The 21,474-nt window shown below is 35.9% G+C and overlaps 2 protein-coding genes and 2 gene segments (V, D, J or C); 3 read left to right on the forward strand and 1 right to left on the reverse strand.

Annotated features, from left to right (window-relative positions):
- LOC306864845 (Ig kappa chain V-III region MOPC 63-like) overlaps positions 1–21,474 on the forward strand; it is a 684,433-nt gene that overhangs the window by 143,079 nt on the left and 519,880 nt on the right.
- LOC306864846 (Ig kappa chain V region K29-213-like) overlaps positions 1–21,474 on the reverse strand; it is a 764,502-nt gene that overhangs the window by 141,116 nt on the left and 601,912 nt on the right.
- On the forward strand, positions 3,053–10,725 carry LOC306864831 (contactin-2-like). The gene is made up of 7 exons (XM_079409090.1): positions 3,053–3,227; positions 4,129–4,173; positions 5,058–5,276; positions 5,354–5,632; positions 6,776–7,057; positions 7,575–7,820; positions 8,763–10,725. The coding sequence occupies exons 1-7, from the start codon at positions 3,200–3,202 to the stop codon at positions 9,284–9,286; spliced, it is 1,623 nt and encodes a 540-aa protein (XP_079265216.1). The 5' UTR covers positions 3,053–3,199; the 3' UTR covers positions 9,287–10,725.
- On the forward strand, positions 11,824–20,760 carry LOC306864835 (high affinity immunoglobulin gamma Fc receptor I-like). 2 transcript variants are annotated; one of them, XM_079409094.1, is made up of 8 exons: positions 11,824–11,977; positions 12,427–12,497; positions 15,898–15,942; positions 16,404–16,622; positions 16,700–16,978; positions 17,567–17,848; positions 19,395–19,637; positions 19,722–20,760. In XM_079409094.1, the coding sequence occupies exons 2-8, from the start codon at positions 12,467–12,469 to the stop codon at positions 19,829–19,831; spliced, it is 1,209 nt and encodes a 402-aa protein (XP_079265220.1). In that variant the 5' UTR covers positions 11,824–11,977; positions 12,427–12,466; the 3' UTR covers positions 19,832–20,760. The 2 variants fall into 2 exon arrangements, with proteins under 2 accessions (XP_079265220.1, XP_079265221.1); XM_079409095.1 differs by having other exon boundaries at positions 11,967–12,119.

The following is a 21,474-nucleotide window of genomic DNA, read 5'->3' on the forward strand; positions in this document are numbered from 1 at the left end:
CTATCTTGTTCTACCAAAACAGTAACATCTTGTGTATAAATTAATCACATTACCCATAAGGATGCATAATTAATTTATTCAAGTACTTCTCAAAGCTGGATTGCATCCTGTTACTAAACTAGATTTTTAGATTTATGAAGAACATTTGAGAGGTTTCTTACAAAACTCACTGTGACTTGATGCTGAGGTGGTCAAAGCGTTGCTATGCAGTTGCTAGGTGGTTGCTTACAGATCCAAGTCAACTGTTCAGGACCGTAGTTATGGATCGAGTCCCTCCTTCAATGCAAATCTGTGGGATTTAATGCAAATTAACTGGCGAAGAATTACACATTTCTGAAGAATAAACATATCACATTACTAACTCTGAACTATGGAATAAGCAATAATAATAGTGATACTTGATCTAGTAAGCAGCACTAATTAAGACTACTGGTCAGTAAAAACAAAACCCCGGCTTGAAGCTTTCTCTTTCGATTCTTAAAGCATTTTAAAAATGTTGAGACTGTTTTAATATTAAAAACAAACTACTGGAATAACTTATACTTTATTCCTCTAAAAGACAAAATGCAAATGACCAAAAAATCCCCAACATGTCCAAAGCCACATCACTGACCATCAGTCCATTATTTACTATATTACTCATTCATTAGATATTAGTAATTCATGGTGTTTGTGTCCAAGGCTTAGCTGTAAAAAGCAGAATTAAAAAATGAGTAAGATATGTCTCAACTTACTTTGAGCTATTTCTAAAAAATAAAATAAATTAATTAAAAATAAAATAAAAATTTCACACTCAACAGAAAACCTGCATACTGCAAAAAAATGTGGAGCAGCCAAAAAAAAAAAAAAAACCCATTAAAAATGCCCATTTAATTCTAAGAGTCAGCAAAGGGCAGAAAATAATCATAAAAGCTATATTGTGCTTTTAAAATAAATGCATTAATTAATTAATAAGCAGGTAGTAAGTAAAAATCAATATGCTTCTTTTTTTTTTTTAAATCATTGCTATTCCTGGAAAATGCCGTACTCTGCAAAACCTCAGTGTGCGGCATGTCACCATTACTTTACCACAGACAATGAAATGGCTCAATCGTTCTTTCCCAACATAACTAGTTTCCAGCACAGATAAGACTGTATACTTTCAGTTTACGGCGTCTAGATTTCATTGACTTGAGGATTTCATTTGGCATGAATATGATTTTCTGCATACTCCATAATGATAATTTAGCAACTATAAAGCATCAATACTGTATATAATGCATTATAAAGCTATTCAGAATTATTTAAACAGCTCGGTAATTTATTACAAGTATGCCATGTCAGCACCAAAGGCTGTTTTACTTTAAATAAATTATAATGCATGCGTAATGCCTTATAATACACTTTTTGTTACAGATATATTACTGAAAAACTGTGTTATATGAATAGATAATAACAGATCTGTGACTAATTGCTTTCGTTCAAGTCACTTTAAGATTAGGGTTAGAATATTGTAACTGTTACTATTATTATTACGCATATGTGTGTATAATAGGGCACTGTCATCCAAAACATTATCCAGAACATTACACATACATTTGTTTAACACAAAATCTATTTAACCAAAAATAAAAAAGGACTGACTAATGAGCATATTTCTGTTCATAAATAACACCATCACTGGGCATTCTGGGAAATGCACAGGAAGGTAACACACAGACACACATACAATGCAAGTTCCTCTTGAACAAAAAGAAAAGAAATAGGAACCAATCTTGAACAAACTGAAAGTTTTTAGAAATTAAAGAATAGAACAGAACAGAACAGACATTCTTGTGTGACATTTGCTGAGGGCGAATTGTGGTGCATTTTCTCAAACATGCTCACTTCTAATGTCAGTTTCAGATCTGTTAAGATGTCAAATGTCATCTTTGCTCTCCAGTGGATGCCACGGACCTGCGGGACTTCCTGTCAGAAAGGACTAATCATATTAAAATCAAAATCAAAACCATGTACTCTACGATGGCCCAAATGCATCTGAATCAGCTTTTAGTGACTAACGCACATTAAGGAAATACAAAAATTTGCTGAGCTTCTGCATGTCGCACTAACAAAAAAAACGGCGCACAGTGAAGATAAGAGTGTGCTTAAGTGTGGTTAATTTAGTTTGAGACGCGAAACACTTTCACAGGAAAGTACAATTGCTTTATCAAAAGCAAACCCATAACAAACCCAGTGTGATATTAGGTCAGCACGCAGATACTTTCTGTTGTCTTCTGTTGCAATTACTTATTTGAACTTTCCTTCAATTGATGCAGATGAGTATGGCCTGAAATATATACTTGACCTGCTCTCCATCTCAATTAGTATTTTTTGTTAACGTATGCATAACATGCAGATTACAAAAAACTCACTTTAATTAAGAGATTACATGCAATAATTGTACATCAGTAAAATAAATGGCACACTGCACTGAGCATTTAACAGGAACATCAAGGCAAGAAAGTGATAAATAAATGCTAAATATGTCAAAGAATGCACCTAAATTGTAGATCCATATCATTTTTAACCAGCATTCTTGATAATCATCAAACAATATTCTAGAATGTCCTTAATATTATCTATGAGGATTTACATAATTGTTACAAAAAAAAATTTATGCACTAAAAATTAATGTACTGTAAAATTATTAATAAAATCAACTGTAATCTGCAAAACAGATGCAGTAGAGTTTATAACTTAAAGCAAATTAAATGTGCTTTAACAAACTATAACAAAAAAATATATTTATAATAATAAATGATGCAATAAATAAAATAAGCGAGTGTTTCTTTCACGCTTAAATTGGGGTTTGAGCAGCTCAGTTCTTGATCACTGACCACCCACATACCATGACTTCACATATTCTGTAAATAGCAAAGCCTGATAACAACCAAATTGTAAATGAAGCGCAGCTCACACAGCTGAAATGAGCTGTTAAACATACACTGCTGACTCAGTGTGACTGAGAGGTGTGGCGGCCGATGCCTTATGTACCATGAGAGAAAAAAAAAAAAACCCTGATTAAACATGCACACACATACTCAGCAGAGCTTGGATGCAATAAGACTGATAAGCCACTTTATCCCCACTTCCCCAAAGTTCTGCCCACAGCTCATCTTTCTGTCCATCAGACAGTTATATTTCTCTTTCTGACAGACAGCGCTGATCGGCTCAGCTGATGGACATGAGGACTCTGCTGTTATCAGGTAAAAACACAAGAGTTCAGCATCATCTTATTGTCAGATTCTGTGTAATCAATGTTTGGACATTTAGATAAACTGCTATATTATGACATTTAGATATTGCTCTTTGTTATATTAAAGCTGAGGTTTACTTCAAGTCAGTTTGTAGCTTTCACTAAACTCAAGAGGAAACTTTCTTTGTCTAGTAAATATATTCACGCTAAATATTGACAGTTTTAAACAAATTATCTAATTTCGGGGCAATAATCATAGAAAATATGAATCATATTATTTTTGGCTATGCTTGCACTAAGATATCAATGTTGTTACACAGATTTTCATCACAGTGCCACAAACAAGTTTTAGATGCAAAAATTTTTTTAATTGTATGCAAAAACCACTTTCAAGTAGTTGCAGTACTTGTAGTCAATATTCTGCATAATTTACTAACTTTCATGATGCACAATACTGACAGTTCATTCCTATTTTTTTAAAGATTATAAATATATAATATATACCGTGCTTCAAGGAAAGCAAAATATGTCATTAAGTTTGTTGAGAGATGATTTATTTTATTTTTTAATAAATTAATAAATATTATTATTAGTCATCATTCAGGAATATTTCACCAATGTAAGTTGCAATTGACCAATCAGAGTAAGTCTTCCAGAGAGGTATGTAGTAAAGCACAGATGTACAGAAATACATTTGAAATGATATCGATCTCATGTGTTCTGGTGTGGTCATAGCTTATCTGGATTTTGGACACTGCTGGTTCCACAGCACTGAAAATGCACCTGGACAGTGAAGTCATCACAGACCCAAAACTGACTGGGTGTGCTCGTCTCATTTGCAGCTGCAAATCAAGATAAAAGCAGTAGATTCTTAGTCTTATTTTAAATAACCATATCTTTTTATTCCACAGTGTTGTTGGCTCTCATAAGGGACGGCGAGGGACAGAATCTAACAAGTAAATACACACATTTCATTGCACACACTTCTACAGATTGTGCATATGATCAAATCAAATGAAACAATACATGTGGCAAAGACCAGTAAAGATGATCAGCTCCGCTTGATCTTCAAAAAAACAAACAAACACACATCACATCAAATCTATTAGTTTTGAGCAAAAACCCAGTGGATATTTCCAGAACTTTAGTGCAGAATATCTGATATTATTAACGTGTTTAAAATGTATTGCGTATATTAAGTACCTCATTTATAATGAGCTTCCAGCCTGGTCCAAAATCATTTCTGCCGTGGCCGCAGCAGGGTGTGTCTGCTATAGACTCAGCAGCCCGACTCCTACAAAATAATCAACGAGCAACAGAGACGAGACCAGATGAGAGATCTACAGATCCTTTTAAAGAATCCCAATGTTAGAAACCAGCAGCTCGAGTTTATATTCATCAAGATCCCTGATCACTTGTGGCACATTTCAGATCAATTAGACACAGTCAAAAACTAAACTCAACAGCAAACCCACAGCCCTTAAATAAACACCAACACATGCATTTACACAGAAGCAGCCCAAAACATTCGGCTAGAATCTAAATCAGAGCAAGGGCTGAAACTATGACTTTATAAATAAATAAATGCATTATTATGAATGTATGACTTCAAAAAAATAACTTGTGCATTTATTTAATTCATAAATACACACATGTATAAATAACTGAATTAAAGAAATCAAACTTCTCCAATTACTCCAATCATCTTTTTTGTAGCGCAGACAGCACTAAATCACTGTAGTCTTCAATTATGGTCAATCATTCATATTTCATAATAGTAATCAGACAACCTGCCATTACAGAAGATTTGTGTCTTATATGTCTGTTTTCTTTCTCTCAGTCCGGCCAAATTTCCCACAGGTGTTTGTTGGAGATGACATCACTCTGATCTGTAACCGTAAAGGAGGGAGTAAACCAACAAAATGGTTTTTTAATGGAACACCACAAAAACATGAGGATTATTCAATGCTTCTTACCGCAGTAACACCAGAAAACAACGGGGCGTATGAGTGTGAGCAGGACAGAAAGAAGAGTGACCCGGTCACACTCACTGTACTGGGTATGAACACCATCCTAAACGTTCATGATCGTCTGTTTCTCCTGCTGTTTCTCATGATCTCTCTATTTCTCTCTCAGAGCTGGAGCCTTACGCTCAGCTCTCTCCATCTGCAGGAGGTGCTGTGATGACCAACGGAGATGGAAGAAACCTGGTGCTGCGGACGGAAGATGATCTGAGGGACTGGGCTTGTTTTGTGTTGAGAGGAGTGAGCATCTTCGGTCTAGGAGTCAATGTTGATGAGATGATGAACAGAGCTGTTATATTTGCAGAATTAAAGGAGGCAGAAAGAGCCACTTTCTGGTGCAAGAAAAAGAAAAGTGATCTTCGAAGCAATGCCGTGACGCTGAAAAAGACAGGTGACTCATTAGTTCACTTCCTGTTGTATTTCAGCACCTGTGTGTAGATAAAGGGATACAAACCTGTAACGACTTACTTTCTTTGAAGAATGTTTTGACTGTTTGTCTTCATGCAATGAAAGTCAATGGTGTTCAAAACAAGCAAACCATGAACCATATCTCTTTTGTTGTGCTTGCATTATCATAAGATGCAATTCTGCAAAACCATTTACAAAACAAGGGATTGTATTACTATTTGAACAGTGATCGCATGTCTCCTCCGCTGAATTTGCAGACCACTTCTCTATTCACTATGCAGACTGCTCTTTCCTAGAAAACGTTTTCTGACCAGCTTTCTATCAGCTAGTTCCCATCAGTCTGAAACATAAGCAAGTGATATTACATCATATTGAGCTTAATAAAGAAAGAAAGAAAGAAAGAAAGAAAGAAAGAAAGAAAGAAAGAAAGAAAGAAAGAAAGAAAGAAAGAAAGAAAGAAAGAAAGAAAGAAAGAAAGAAAGAAAAATAAATATCTACAAAATCTCAAAGTACTTTCATAAACAGCCATGAGACTAAATTAGAGAGCAACTGGAAACAGTAATTTCCTGCTTCACAGATATTTTACTGAAAAAATGTGTATCCTTTAAAGTGTTAAAATAGACCTCAATAATGTCTCAAACTGTGCTCAGATTTGCCAAGATACTGAAGTCTGTCAAGGTCTCAAGATCAGTTTTTATAGCTCTATACTCTTACTGTATGTCAAATGCTGATCGTTAAAGATTGCATTAAATCACTCATTCCTATGTTGACATTATTTAATGAACCCATTTTGCATAAATAGGCAATAGCCTTTACTTTACGTAACAGTAAAATGAAGATTTGCTATTTGCTTGCATGAGGGCCATTCTCAATCTTCAGAGCATTTAATTGCAAGTGCAATGTGATGTCATCAAAATTTTGGACTGTTTTCCTAAAAATTTTCATTTTAAATCTGTATACCTGACAAACATTTGTCAGGATTTACTTGCACTGGCATTAGGATGAATTCAAAGCAAACAGACATTAATTAAAATCCACAAAACTCACATCTTAATGTGACTGGATATTTAAATGAAACAGTAGATGAAGGATGTGCAGTCTGACCTGTGTTTGGTCTGTTTCTCAGAGCTCATGGTGATGTTGGTTCCTCCGGCCGTTCCTGCGCTGCAGGGGGAGCCTGTGGCTCTCAGGTGTGTAGTCTGGGGTGGACCGAAGCTGGAAAATGCCGTCTTCTTTAAGAATTCAATAGAAATCAAGAGCTCACCTGAAGGCACATACACCATCACCAATGCCACACAAAGTGATGACGGGAAGTACAGCTGCCGCGCCACCTACAGGTTCAGCCACATCAGTGCAGAAGCTGCACAGAAGGAAGGAGTTTCTGATGTCCAGGAGTTAAAAGTTATAGGTAAACACAATATTACCGCATTACCTCACACTCTCATTAATACAGAACCACTAATACTGCATACTAACAAAAAAATTAACACAAAGTATATATATATATATATATATATATATATATATATATATACTGAATAAAATTATAAATGCAACACTTCTGTTTTTGCCCCCATATTTCATGAGCTGAACTCAAAGATCTAAGACTTTATCTATGTACACAAAAGTCCTATTTCTCTCAAATATTGTTCACAAATCTGTCTAAATCTGTGTTAGTGAGCACTTCTCCTTTGCTGAAATAATCCATCCACCTCACAGGTGTGGCATATCAAGATGCTGATTAGACAGTATGATTATTGCACAGGTGTGCCTTAGGCTGGCCACAATAAAAGGCCGCTCTTTAGCCTAATTTGGACCAGTTACAATCCAGTATGAAACAAAGGCACTATGTAAACACCACTGTATATGAATACTATATTCATCTGAAAACATCAGTGCACCATAGTCACATGTCTGTTTTACAGGTGGACCTCCTGCTGCAGTGATTTCAGCGTCTACTAACAGTCTGCAGTGTTCCTGCCCTCTTTGTCCTGCCAACTGCAAATCCAACCACTGGTATCACACACTCTTTAATGACCCATACACACGCAAGAAACTATCTGAAAACGAAGATTCTATTACCGTAGACAAAGACGGACAGTACATCTGCCGGAGGGGCTGTCTGAAAGGTTTCTCCCGTTTCAGCAACATCTACAGCTACAGCTACAGCGGTATTAATACACAAACATACATGCTCTTTATATTTTCAATGCATTACTGTTTTTCATTAATATTTTGTTTTGGTTTTATTTAATTTTTTTTTTGGAGGGGGGGGTTATTTTAATTAAGGTTTTCGTTACTCAGTTCCTGGAGGGCCGCAGCCCTGCAAAGTTTTGTTCCAACCCTACTCCAACACATGCAGTTTTCAATTAAGCCTGAAGGACTTAATTAGTTGGATCAGGTGTGTTTAATTAGGGTTGCATCTAAACTCTGCAGAGCCCTAGTCTCAGCCTCAGACGTCACGCCTATGGACCCTTGGCTAAACGTCTGATGCATATGGCACACTTGTCTGGAAACACTTCAGGAATGTCGAAGTCGTCATCTGACTGGTTGAATTAAACCAGATTTCCGGGAGACGCGAGTGTCGTATTTATTTTCGGTCCGCCAGGAAACAAAGATGCTGTGGTGCCAAACCCTCTCAAGAAAGAAGAAAGCTGTCATGTTTATAAATGTGACGACAAATGCTTATCAGGGTCAATTAACGCTGGATTTTCAAAAGTATGTGAAATATTTAAAGTTTGCGGCATAGAATCTTTAAAATACATCCGAGAGTTTCACACACCGGTTTGTTATTGTGGCGACATTTCCATGCCCCGAAACGTGACGCTAAACGAAACGAACTGTGATTGGTTGTTTGACATGTCGATGTCAAAACAATGAAAGCCTTGGCCAATGAAAGCTACAATACATTCCAGACCTTCAGCCGTCAGTCTGAGGTCTGGCTACGTGAGACTAGCAGGGCCCTCCAGGAATTAAGTCTGACACCCCTGATGTAGAGTGTAGTAAAGTATAAATGCACTAGTCACTTTCAATTCTCACTTGACGATTGTGCAAGGACACTACTTCTCTTTTTTATTTTTAGAATGAATCTGCATCCTCTCTCTTTCTCTTAGCAAAACCTGAATCAGATCATGCAAACGTGATGCCCATCATGGTGGCGGTGATTCTGATCGCTCTCGGGTTGTTGATCGTCTTGCTGGTTGTGCTGAAACGCAGACGTGGAGGAAGCGGCATCCAGCAGACCAAACAGGATAACGACAAGATGACAGGTGGAGACTATGAGCAAATCCAACTCAAGGACAAGGATCAGGCGGTTTACCACACCCTGGGCGAGAGCACGAACAAGGACCAGGCCGAGGGGGGTTACGAACCCCTACAAAAGAGGCAGGAGGAGGGGGTGTACCACACAGTAGGACCTGGAGAGGGTCAGAGTGAAGGTCAAGGTGGGTACGAGGCACTTAAGAACGTCAAAGCCGAGGTGTACCAGACACTGAGTTCAGATGACTCTAAAAAGCCAGCAGGAGAAGCAGAGGGAGGGTATGAGCAGCTTCCTCAGAAAGATAAAGATTACGAGACCGTGACAGTGGAGGAAAATCCTTACGAAGAAGTGAAGAAACAGACGGGCAAAGAGAAATAATGAGGGAATCTGGGAAAGAATAAGCACCACAATAGTCAAATGGCTGTTTAGTCATTGAAACCAATGCAGTCTTTCTAAAAACCTTGCCAAAAGGTAAAACAGTTTAATGCAGGTTATTGTATTAAATGTATACTTGGAACTCCATCCCAAAAAAAAGAAAATTTAATTGCACACACATATATTTTTATATACATATATAAAGATAAATACACACACACACACACACACATATATATATATATATAATGTATGTGTGCATGTATGTGTATACACATTCTTCTGATGAATACAAACAAAGATTTTTAGAAAAATAATAGTAGTCCATTACCTCTAAAATTGATGCTTCAAAAACCACACAAAGACTACAATCCACATGACTCCGGCTGATGAATCAAAGCCTTTTGAAACAAAATGACAGGTATGAGTAAAAAATACTGATATTTCAAACGTTCAAAAAAATGTTTGACCTATAATGTAATTTGTAATGATCTTGACCTTTTAACCTGCAACTATGTCAAAATCCTCCTCAAAAGTGTGTTTCAGGAGATCCCAGATAAATCACGGCAACTCTCATTCAGATCCGACTCTATTTTGTTCAGAAACTCCACTTTATACCGTTAGGACAAAATCAAATACCAAACTAACATTACTAATTTTACATTGAAGCATTTCCAGACGCTATTGATGAAGAAATAGCCACACTTCAACTTTAAAGTGATTCAAAGAAAGAAATATAATAATCTATATACTAATCTCATCGTATGAAAGCATATACAGTAAGCACATAAGCATATAAATGTACAGTTTACACACACACAAAGATAACAGATGCCACACACAGATTCACACATTCAGACACATTTATGAGAATTCAGATACATAATTCTGCATATAACAGGACAAAGAAGATAAAAAAATTCAAGTTTTGCACAATAACACAGAAGGATTTAGGCCTAAAGCACAGAAATGCCAAGGCATCACATATAAATAAGCATTAAACACAGAATTGCAAAAAATCAGTTATATAGGAATATCTGTGTGAATTTATAGTTATACAGATTATGCTATCTATTAAAGACAAGTAATGATATTTCTCAGCTAGTAGGCTATCACTCTCATCCAACTGTAAATGCAATTTGCACTAGTCTTTTTGCAGTATTTCATTGCTTTAATCATGCTTCATTTGCACTGTAGTCTGTTTGCACTATTTCAATGTTTCATCATGTTTATCTTTAGACTTTAATTTTACTTCATGTACATCGTTGTTTTTGTAGGTTATTTTACTAGGTTGGTTAGATGGTTTTACTGGTTGGTTATTAGGTTGTAAGTATTTTAAGAATTCCATGCATTTTCAGCTTGTTTAATTGTGGATGTACATCAAATAGAACACAGCTGTATAACTGAATGCAATATGCAATATTAAATTTTTACTGCAATGCAACTGTCGTTCAGTCTTTCTTCACTAAAGGGCAAATTTGGTGGCCATTCACCGTTCACCACAAGAGGTCACTGCAGGATTTAATTGGTTTTCATAGTTACACAGTGGTTTGTCATTTTAGTTATTATATACTTTTTATTCCTGTTCCTCATAAAATACTTGTGTCAAATTAAATTGTATATAAATGAAGCCTTGGTCTCTTCCTTGGTTCTGACAAAAATTCACTGCTATATATATATATATACATATGGTTAAATATTGATGGCCCACTTTGGCCAAGTGTGCTAGATAAAGTGGGCCACCCTGAACCTTCATTAATGCTACTCACATTTATTAAATACATTGACATTCACTGATTTTTTTTTTCATTGACATGTATAACTGGCTTTTTAGAAAACAAATGAGAATGCAGTCAGGAAATTCAAGTCAAGAAAGGAAACAGCAGAAGAAACGGTCACAATTAAAGTTCATTTAGAGAAAACATTTTTACAATTTTACATTTTAAATATCGCTTTCATTTAATTTTTGTTGATACCCTGTCTGCTGTTGCTTGTGTTATAGTCACATTGTAGAGTTCTCTTTTTTCATCAAAATTCTGTTCAATTTAATCAAATTTAATTTTTAATAGATCAGTTTTGAATTTTATGCATTAATTGAGGAAACTCATTTTACTTATATCCTTGGCTATATGTTTTTGTTAAATATGTTGTTGAATTATGTTTATTTGATAATGTGCCAATAAACATAAAAAACACATAAATGTTTTTACAATTAAAATACGGGGATCATCTTTTGATAAATCATATATGGCCCATTTTACCTGAAAAGACATTTGTCTGGAGTGCATGAAGTAAACAAAGAAATGAAAAGAAAAGCATCTGGTATATAAATGACAAGTTAAACACAAAGTGGCCCACTTTACATGAATTCACCCTAAAAACAAAGAAGTTAAAGCATAATGGAATACAAGTTGTTTTTGTAGATTTTTTAAAAATGAAAAAATAGGCCATATTTGCCAGAGGAACAAAAAGGGTGTTTCTGTTTTTTTGTTGTTTCTTTTCCATCTACTTGTAATTATAGGCTCATTGCCAGTCTGATTATAGAGATTCTGTTCAAGCCACGGGAAGTTTGTCCCAGTTCTGGGTTAAAAAAAAAAAACGTTTCTCGGATTGCTTTTTTTTTTTCATTTTCGTTTTTTTTTTTTTTTTTTTTTTTTTTTAAAGAAGAACGACGATAGAGGACAGATCTTGCAGGTAAATCTTTTGTAAACTATGGAGATATATTAATATTTCTTGGATTTAACACATCTGGGGACAGACGCTTTCTTTAATTTAAGTGCGACAGATTAGATTCGTCTCGAGATTGATTATGCCTACTCATATTCTCATAATAAAGGTATGGTCCTGTTTTGATGTTGCATGTTTTCATTTGTACGCCTGACACAAATGCCTATATAACTCTTTTTGACCAGTATGAAGCTATACCCGACTTTTCAAAAGATGTCTTGTCTACAAACATTTTTGGAAAGTCTATAGTGAAAGCGAAAGTATTTTGTCAAACGCATAATAATTAAAATATTTTCAAATGTGACTTGTCTAAAATGTCAATGCAGTTATATCAAGAAAAGATCAGACCAGAGACGAAGACAACATAATGTCAAAAAGAAAGGCAAACTTCTGTAAGCATGCTTTCTGTCCATCAGACTTTCTCTTTGTGACGGACAGCACGGTTCAGATCTGCTGATGGACATGAGGTCTCTGTTCACACTGGCAGGTAAAAACACTAAAGAGTCACGTGTTTAATGGCACTAATTACAGCATTTGATTACTAGCCTAGAAGTCTCTTTAGAACCATAAATCTATGTTTATTTCTAGGGGGAAGAATCCCCAGGTTTTCACGGTGCATTTTGTGTCTCAATGAAATAATCTGACAACAAATAAATTTGTGATTTAAAAACATAACAATACTCAGGGGCGCACTTCCCCATTAGCCAAAGGTAGGCGACTGCCTTGGGCCCCCAAAAGCGCTTTTCATATACGGACACGCGAACGGTGTTTATTACCACGACAACCGTCTGCGTGTCCGAGTTGAACGTGCTTCTTGTGCTTGTAGCAAATAGAAATATTATGCACCTGAAGCAGGTCTCTCTTTCCCAGCGCGCGCGCCTCTCTCTCCGGCCGCGTCTGTCTCTGTTCAGCGCGCGGCTGTTAAAACACATATTATGTTGCTTCTCTAGTTTTGCATGCAAATATAGCCGAAATCACAGCACAGCAATTGTCTTTATCTTGTGTGTAGCCTCGTGTGTTTATCAGACGACGGCACGATTATAACATCTTGGAAGGGAGAGCTGGTCATGTAGTCTTAATGGGTCGCGTTTCAGTCACTAGTTCATATTCATCCCGTTGTCTGACAACAGAAACAATATAACAATGAAAACATTTTTATTGCGAATTTAGCTGCATCAGATGTGGCACAGAGAGGTAAACAAATGTAATAGCCTAATAAATAATAAATGTACATTTTGCATGTTCAGAAGAAGTGAACTGCCCTGTCCTGCGAAAATGTAAACAGGTTTGTGTAAGTAAATAGCTCAGTGCAAAGAAAGAGAAGTAATAGGAACCTGGTATTTTCATGTGTCTAACAGACATGAACAAGGTCTTTGAAAAACATCCATGACCTATGAAACATGTCTACTCTTAACTGTGGTTTCACTAATAATAAACATATATTGCATAAAGCATCCATATTTGTCCATGCCCGTGTTGATTAGAGTATTAAAAACTTGAAAAGTATTAATTTAAGGTACATTTAGAACAGATAAAAATGTGCAATTAAGTTGCGATTATTCGCGAGTTAACTCATGACAATCATGTGATTAATCGATTGACATCTCTAAGTTAATATGACTCAAATTAAATGTAGGCATATGCTGGTTATCAGTGGACTTTCCTCGTCAATATAGGCTATATTTTTGACACTTTTCTCATTCTCGCTAATTCAAGTTTTTATACCGATTGTCTTCAGAAGTTTCGATGGCATTTTCATTTTACCTGATAAAGTATCATTTATAAGATGAGCACTGCTTTGTTTACAGCCTTTACCAGGGAAACCACTATATTTCTGAAGCACCTCCTATTGGCAGAGAATGAATGTGCATTTTCAATAATCCAGTCTGCAGTTTTTGTTCAGACCAAAATCCACCCACAGAAACCCGTTTTAAATAATATAATACTTCTGACTCATCCCTTTTCTTAAAAAAAAATGGTTTAAAGTTTCAAATATGAGGTTTATCATTTTATAATTTATTTAGTTTTTTGTTAAAACTTGTTATCAATTTCTATTTCGTACGGAAGCGTATTGCATTCACTTGAGGAAAAAAAATCTACTCTGTTTTTCTGAATTAACGAGTTAATTATCTCAGAATTACGAGATAATTTTTCATTAAAAAAAGTTTTTTCTCTGTTTTTCTGAATTAATGACTTAATTATCTCGTAATTCTGAGATAATTAACTCGTTAATTCAGATAAACAGAGAAAAAAAAATCTTTTTCATGAAAAATTATCTCGTAATTCTGAGATAATTAACTCGTTAATTCAGAAAAACAGAGTAGATTTTTTTTTCCTCAAGTGAATGCAATACGCTTCCGTAATTTCGTGGTCTACAACATGAAAGAATAAAAGTGTCTGCTACATGAATAAATGTAAATGAAAGAATCCCATTATAACATGTACATAAAAAATGTTGAAACATTGGGCTCAGCTATGGGACACCATTGTGCAGCAGCAAGCATCACGACAAAAAAGGAACCTCAAGGTTGATGAAATGAAACCTTGAAATGTGTGCAAATGTAGACGGCCCCATTCCTATATTTGCCTGGGGCCCCCAATTCACTAAATCTGCCCCTGACTATACTATGTAGTTTTTTTATCAATATTACATCAAATTAAAGTCAATTAAATATTATTTTAAATAGTATTTATGCTGATAAGGGTAAAGTTTTTGGCCTGTTCCTCGCTATGATTGTTCTTTTTCAGCAGGACTTTCAATTTTCAAATTGAAGGTGAAATTATACAAAAATCACATTTGCATATTGTTCTAAATTCAATCTCATTGTTAAGCAATGTTTTTGCCATAAGTATACATTTTTTCTATAAAATATAAATCATTTTATTGGTGTCCCCTGATTTCATGTCAGCTCTGTTACCCTTGTTGGAGGGTATACTGGACAATCAACTGACACCAGATCGCTTAAAAATGTAATGTGCTAAGACAACAAAGAACTGACTTTAACTAAAAAATTGGCTGTTTGCTATCGTTCTCCCACATTATCAACATTATTTACCTGTTTAACATGGTAAAGTTGCTTTGATAAAGCAACAATCTGTATTGTGCAAAGTGCTAAATAAATAAAATGGTGACTTGATTGACTGATACAACTTTGGCAAGTTTACAACTATACGCAATTTAAAATAGTAAAACTTTACAGTATTATGTAAACAAATACTATGTGCCGTGTGCTGAAGAATGTGTGTCCTGTCATCCCTGTTACTCTGGTCAATCCTGTTGCTGTCATTAATTTCCTAAAAATTGTAAAAAAATTATATTTGATACAACTTTATAGGTTTTTCCATTGTAACTTTAACTATATTTTATTTTGGACAAAGCCCTTTTTGTAATATCTCTCGTGAAAAAAAAAATTCTTAATTGATATGTGGTCAAAATATAAAAAAAAAAAATCCAAAATGTGAAACAATCATAGTGAAAATATAGTAACTTAAGTGCTGCGTATATGTGAAAACTATTACAGTTCTAATTGAACTATATGCTTGTGTCTGTAACAGGGTTGAAAAAATAGTCATAAAATAATAAATGACTAGCCTGAGATGGCACAATGCAATTTCTTGTCATTTTAAGGTGTCTTATTTCATGGATATATACAACTGTTGGTTAAACATTTTCTCCCGAGGTAACGATTTCGTGGAATGACCTTTAAAGCCCATAACTGACGTGGTGTGTCTGTCTCACTCCAATAAATCTGCATCGTATGATAGACTTTGTAATTTGCCAAGGAGCTTGGAACAAACTGACCATTTTTTGTCTCTGCATGAATTAAAGCTGTAGAATCTTAATCCAGAAATCAAATCCAGATCTGACTGATCTTTTTATGCCACAGTGTTGTTGGCTCTCATAAGAGGGAACAAGGGACAGAAACTGGCAGGTAAATGCAAAAACATGTTTTATTATGACACACCTGTCGATAGACCACAACATGTGGTAAAATTCAGTGCCTACAGATGCCTGATCCTCAAAAAAAACTAAAGATTTAATATCATACAGTAAAGTGTGTAGATCTAGTTTCACAGAGACATCCTCACACAATAAGCATCCAGATGTTTTTAGCATAGTCATGAAAAGCATTAATTTATATATTTATTTATTTAATGCATGCATGCAAGTAATGCATGTAAGCACACAGGAATGCATAAATGTATGCAGGAATGAATGAACCTTTTAAACAAGTAAACTTTCTTTTTATTTTATTTATTTTTTTGGCAAATTGTGCAGCACTAAATCACTGTGTTTAATTACTGTAAATCAATCATGTTTCATAATAGTAAAGTAGTCAGACAACCTGCTGTTTGAGAATACGCTCTCATATGTCTGTTTTCTTTCTCTCAGTCCGGCCAGAGTTCCCACAGGTGTTTGTTGGAGATGACATCACTCTGATCTGTAATCGTAAAGGAGGGAGTAAGCCAACAAAATGGTTTTTAAACGGAACACCACAAACAGATGAGGATTATTCAATGCTTCTTACCGCAGTAACACCAGAAAACAACGGGAAGTATGAATGTGAGCAGGACAGAAAGAAGAGTGACCCGGTCACACTCACTGTACTGGGTATGAACACCATCCTAAACGTTCATGATCGTCTGTTTCTCCTGCTGTTTCTCATGATCTCTCTCTTTCTCTCTCAGAGCTGGAGCCTTACGCTCAGCTCTCTCCATCTGCAGGAGGTGCTGTGATGACCAAAGGAGATGGAAGAAACCTGGTGCTGCGGACGGAAGATGATCTGAGGGACTGGGCTTGTTTTGTGTTGAGAGGAGTGAGCATCTTCGGTCTAAGAGTCAATGTTGATGAGATGATGAACAGAGCTGTTATATTTGCAGAATTAAAGGAGGCAGAAAGAGCCACTTTCTGGTGCAAGAAAAAGAAAAGTGATCTTCGAAGCAATGCCGTGACGCTGAAAAAGACAGGTGACTCATTATCCGTCTTCCTTCTGTATGTCAGATCACTTGTGTGTAGTTAAAAGAATTGTTCACACAAATATAAAATTGTAATTGTTTGTAATTTTAAACCTCTATGAAACACAAAAGAAGGCATTTTGAAAAATCTCTTTACTGATTTTGTTCATGCAATGTGTCAAAACAATGCAGTGGGATCCAAAACAACACTGGAGCCCACTGACTTTCATTGAAAAATGTAAAAAAAAAACAGGCATCTTAACTTACAATGGCCACAATCAAATGAATCCAAATTAAAAAAAAAAAAAAAATGTATATGAATGTAAATCATATTTGAATCATACGGTACCCTTTTTTTATTATAATAAATAATAAACATATCAACACCATGATTTGCTACTTGGTAGCATTTGGCTTTAAGAGGAGGAATGTTTTTATTCTAGAGCGTTTGTTTGGACATAAATGTGCATCATTATTTTGTTCTGTTTTCCCAGAAGAAAAAAGTGTCAATTTCAAAATACTTTAAATCTGTTAAAAGTTTAGATGAAGGTTTCTTTCAGCAGCGTGTGCAGTCTGACCTGTGTTTGGTCTGTTTCTCAGAGCTCATGGTGATGTTGGTTCCTCCGGCCGTTCCTGCGCTGCAGGGGGAGCCTGTGGCTCTCAGGTGTGTAGTCTGGGGTGGACCGAAGCTGGAAAAGGCCGTCTTCTATAAGGATTCAATAGAAATCAAGAGCTCACCTGAAGACACATACACCATCACCAATGCCACACAAAGGGATAACGGCAATTACAGCTGCCACGCCACCTACAGGTTCAGCCACATCAGTGCAGAAGCTGCACAGAAGGAAGGAGTTTCTGATGTCCAGGAGTTAAAAGTTATAGGTAAACAGAACGACTAATGCTGCATGTACTAACAAAAAAGTACCAGATAGTATTTTTTAGGCATGGTACCATGGTGTTCTTTAACATACGTAAGAATGTATGTTACTCCCCACTAACCATCATGAACAGCACTGTGGCTGCAGTGGAGACGTTCAAGTTCCTGGGATCTATCATCTCTCAGGACCTGAATTGGGACATTCACATCAACTCCATTGTTAAAAAGGACCAGCAGAGGTTGTACTTTCTTCGCCAGCTGAGGAAGTTCAACCTGCCACAGGAGCTGCTGAAACAGTTCTACTCTGCCATCATTGAGTCTGTCCTGTGCACAATAACTGTCTGGTTCGACTACAAAATCAGGGATCAGAAGACTACAGAGAACGGTTCGGACTGCTGAACAGATTATTGGTGCTCCCCTGCCCACCCTTCAAGAACTGTATACATCCAGAGTGAGGAAAAGGGCTCAGAAAATCACTCTGGATCCCTCACATCCAAGTCATCCCCTTTTTGAACTTTTGCCATCTGGCCGGCGCAACAGAGCCCCAATTACCAGGACAGCTAGGCACAAGAACAGTTTCTTCCCCCAGGCAATCCACCTTATGAACAGTTACAGTTTTTTTCAATTGCTAGCATCCTTTTGTCCAATCTGTAGTCACATTTTCAAAACTCTAAATGCAGTTAGTACAAAATCCGTCTGTTTTGACCATTCAATTAACACAATTTGTGTTGTTTTCACACAATATGCAGTCAATTACCGTGTTTCTAAAATACTTACATTTTCTTTCCATACAAGCTTACCCAACAACAAAATCATGGAACTTTTTAGTGTTATTTACAAATTCTTAATCACAGCATGTCAGAAATGAAGACCTAATGTTCCAAACCTTAAATACAGCTACCATGGGGACACCATCCACATCCAACCCCCACCCACTGGAAAGCAATTTCAATCAAGGTTCCGATTGAATTTCCAATTGAAAAGTTTTAGATAGTATGCTGCCAAGAATGAACACATTCAACATTTAAAAATATAAAATGGGTTTCAGTTGAAGGTAAACAGAAGGCTGAATTACAAAAAACTATGTATTTTTATACTGTCTATTATATACAGGTAGAACTGAAACATGACAAGTAATGCAGTTTTTGTAAAGCCATCAACTTTTAGTATTTTGACAGTCACTGTGCTATGATTGACTATATGCCTCTGTTGGATAGAAACTAGTGCTAATGTTTTGACCGAATGACTCGATTTTGAATCAGGTTTGCTGTGTTTTGATAGAGTTAGCAATTGAAAAAAACTGTAAACTGTATCAGTTGAGCTTCACAAACAGCCACTGAATTAACAACATTAACAAAAACATTGATTGTAATTTTGTAACAAATACAAACATTTGAAATTCTGATTAAATTTGCATTGTGCCTAAAAATATCCCATGGTCAAACCACAGGCTTTCTTGGCTTATTGCTTTAATAATGGGGGTTGCTATATTAATCTGAAATCATCACTGCAACACAGTATGGTTTTGTAAGTCATATTTCTGTTTAACAGGTGGACCTCCTGCTGCAATGATTTCAGCGTTTACTAACCAGTGTCTGCGGTGTTCCTGCCCTCTCTGTCCTGCCAACTGCACATCCTACCACTGGTATCACACACTCTTTAATGATCCATATGCACGCAAGAAACTATCTGAAAACTACCGGTCTATTACAGTAAAGGAAGAAGGACATTACAGCTGCCGGAGGGACTGTGGGAAAGGTTTCTCCCGTTTCAGCAACATCTACAGCTACAGAGGTACTGTAATAACGTATAAATGCACTATCACATACAATTTTCAATGCACGTCATTTATTTTTTATCATCAATTCTTTCTCTCAGCACAATCAGAGAAGGTCGGAGGCCTGTGGTACATTCTGGTTGCAGCACTGATTTTGTTCATGATCATTGTGCTGATCGTTGTGCTGATCACTGTGCTGCTGAAGTACTGAAGATGATGAGTGACGCTGATGAGTGTATGTTATGTACGCTAAACAGGCGAGCAAAGAGAAAGAATGAGGAATCCTTGAAGAAAAGGAACCACATTAATGTTAACTAATAGTCAAATGCTATTTAGTCATTTAAGGTAATTTAAGGCTTTTCTCTAACCTTGCCTGTAGTTAACAGCAGTTTAATGGCAATGGTTATTATTAATGCAATAGATGTTACAGCATAATGATCTGTGTGAAAAATAAGCATCACTATTGGGATATGTGAAAATACTTTAAAGGAATAGTAATGAAAATGTATTCAAATTTGAGAAATGTAGCATTCCATCACTAGCTCATCAATGGATGCTCTGCAGTGAATGGGTGCCGTCAGAATGAGAGTCCAAACAGCTGATAAAAACATCACAAGTAATCCACACCACTCCAGTCCATCAGTTAACATCTTGTGCAACCAAAAGCTGCATGTTTGTAAGAAACAAATCCATCAAGACCTTTTTAACTTCAAACCATTGTTTCCGGCTAAAATACGAGTCCATAATCCATAACGCTTCCTCCAGTGAAAAAGTTTTCACTCACATCAAAATCCAGCCACATATTTGTTTAGAACTGTTTAGGCTTGTAAACAATGCTTGATCTGTGCAGATTTCTCTCTTGATTAACTCAAACAAGACCACTTTTACACTGGAAAAATAAGTATTATGGATAGAGGACTCTCTATCATGTTTTATTTTTAGATCTTAATTCTACGAGTGTTTTTTATGCGATGCTGTTTTGTATGTTGTTTTTATAAAGCACTTTTAAGAACTTCTCTTTACTATAACAAGCAATGCATTTTTAGCTTTCAGTGCATTTTCAGTTTAATGTTGGATGTGTATCAAATAGAGCTGCATAACTGAATGCAATGTGCAATATTAAACGTTTTACTGCAATGCAACTGTAGTTCAGTCTTTCTCCACTAAAGGGCAACTGGTGCCCATCATCAAACCCAGTCCAGCCAAGGTTCACCACAAGAGGTCACTGCAGGATTGATTGGCTTTCCTGATTACACACTGGTTAGTGTTCAAATGAAATAGTGTATAATTTAGGCCATGGTCTGTTTTCTTTGGTGTAACCTGATACCGATTCAGTGCATTTTCTATCTGCTTGCTGACCTTGGTAGTTTTAGTTTGACCACCATTTATGGATCACCGAAACAGATCCTAAATACACAACGATGCATTAACAACACAATAATACAATAGAAATTATAAATGCTGATCCCAAATGTAGCTTAAGAACTCCAAGAATACCAACTGTAAAAGTATTAAAATGCATTCATTTTAATTATCTAATGATATGATGGCTATTGTTCAAACAAATAAATTTATATTCTAAATAATGACATAACATTAGTTTTAGTATGCTATAGTTTGAAAACAGTATTTTGACCTTAAGTCTCAGCATTTGCACAACTGCAGCAATGATAGTAATAATCACAATAATGAAGTTTAATCATGTAAGTCGCTTTATCACAGGTTCCAAACAAGTCTGACTTACTCGCAAAAGAAGGGAATTTGAAAAATGTGCTATGAGTCAATGAGTCAGGACGTACATTTTCAAGCTTAAAAAGCACCATAAATCATCATAACAGCAGTCTATATGACCTC

Source organism: Barbus barbus (assembly GCF_936440315.1).
Source record: "Barbus barbus genome assembly, chromosome: 46".
Lineage (NCBI taxonomy): Eukaryota > Metazoa > Chordata > Actinopteri > Cypriniformes > Cyprinidae > Barbus > Barbus barbus.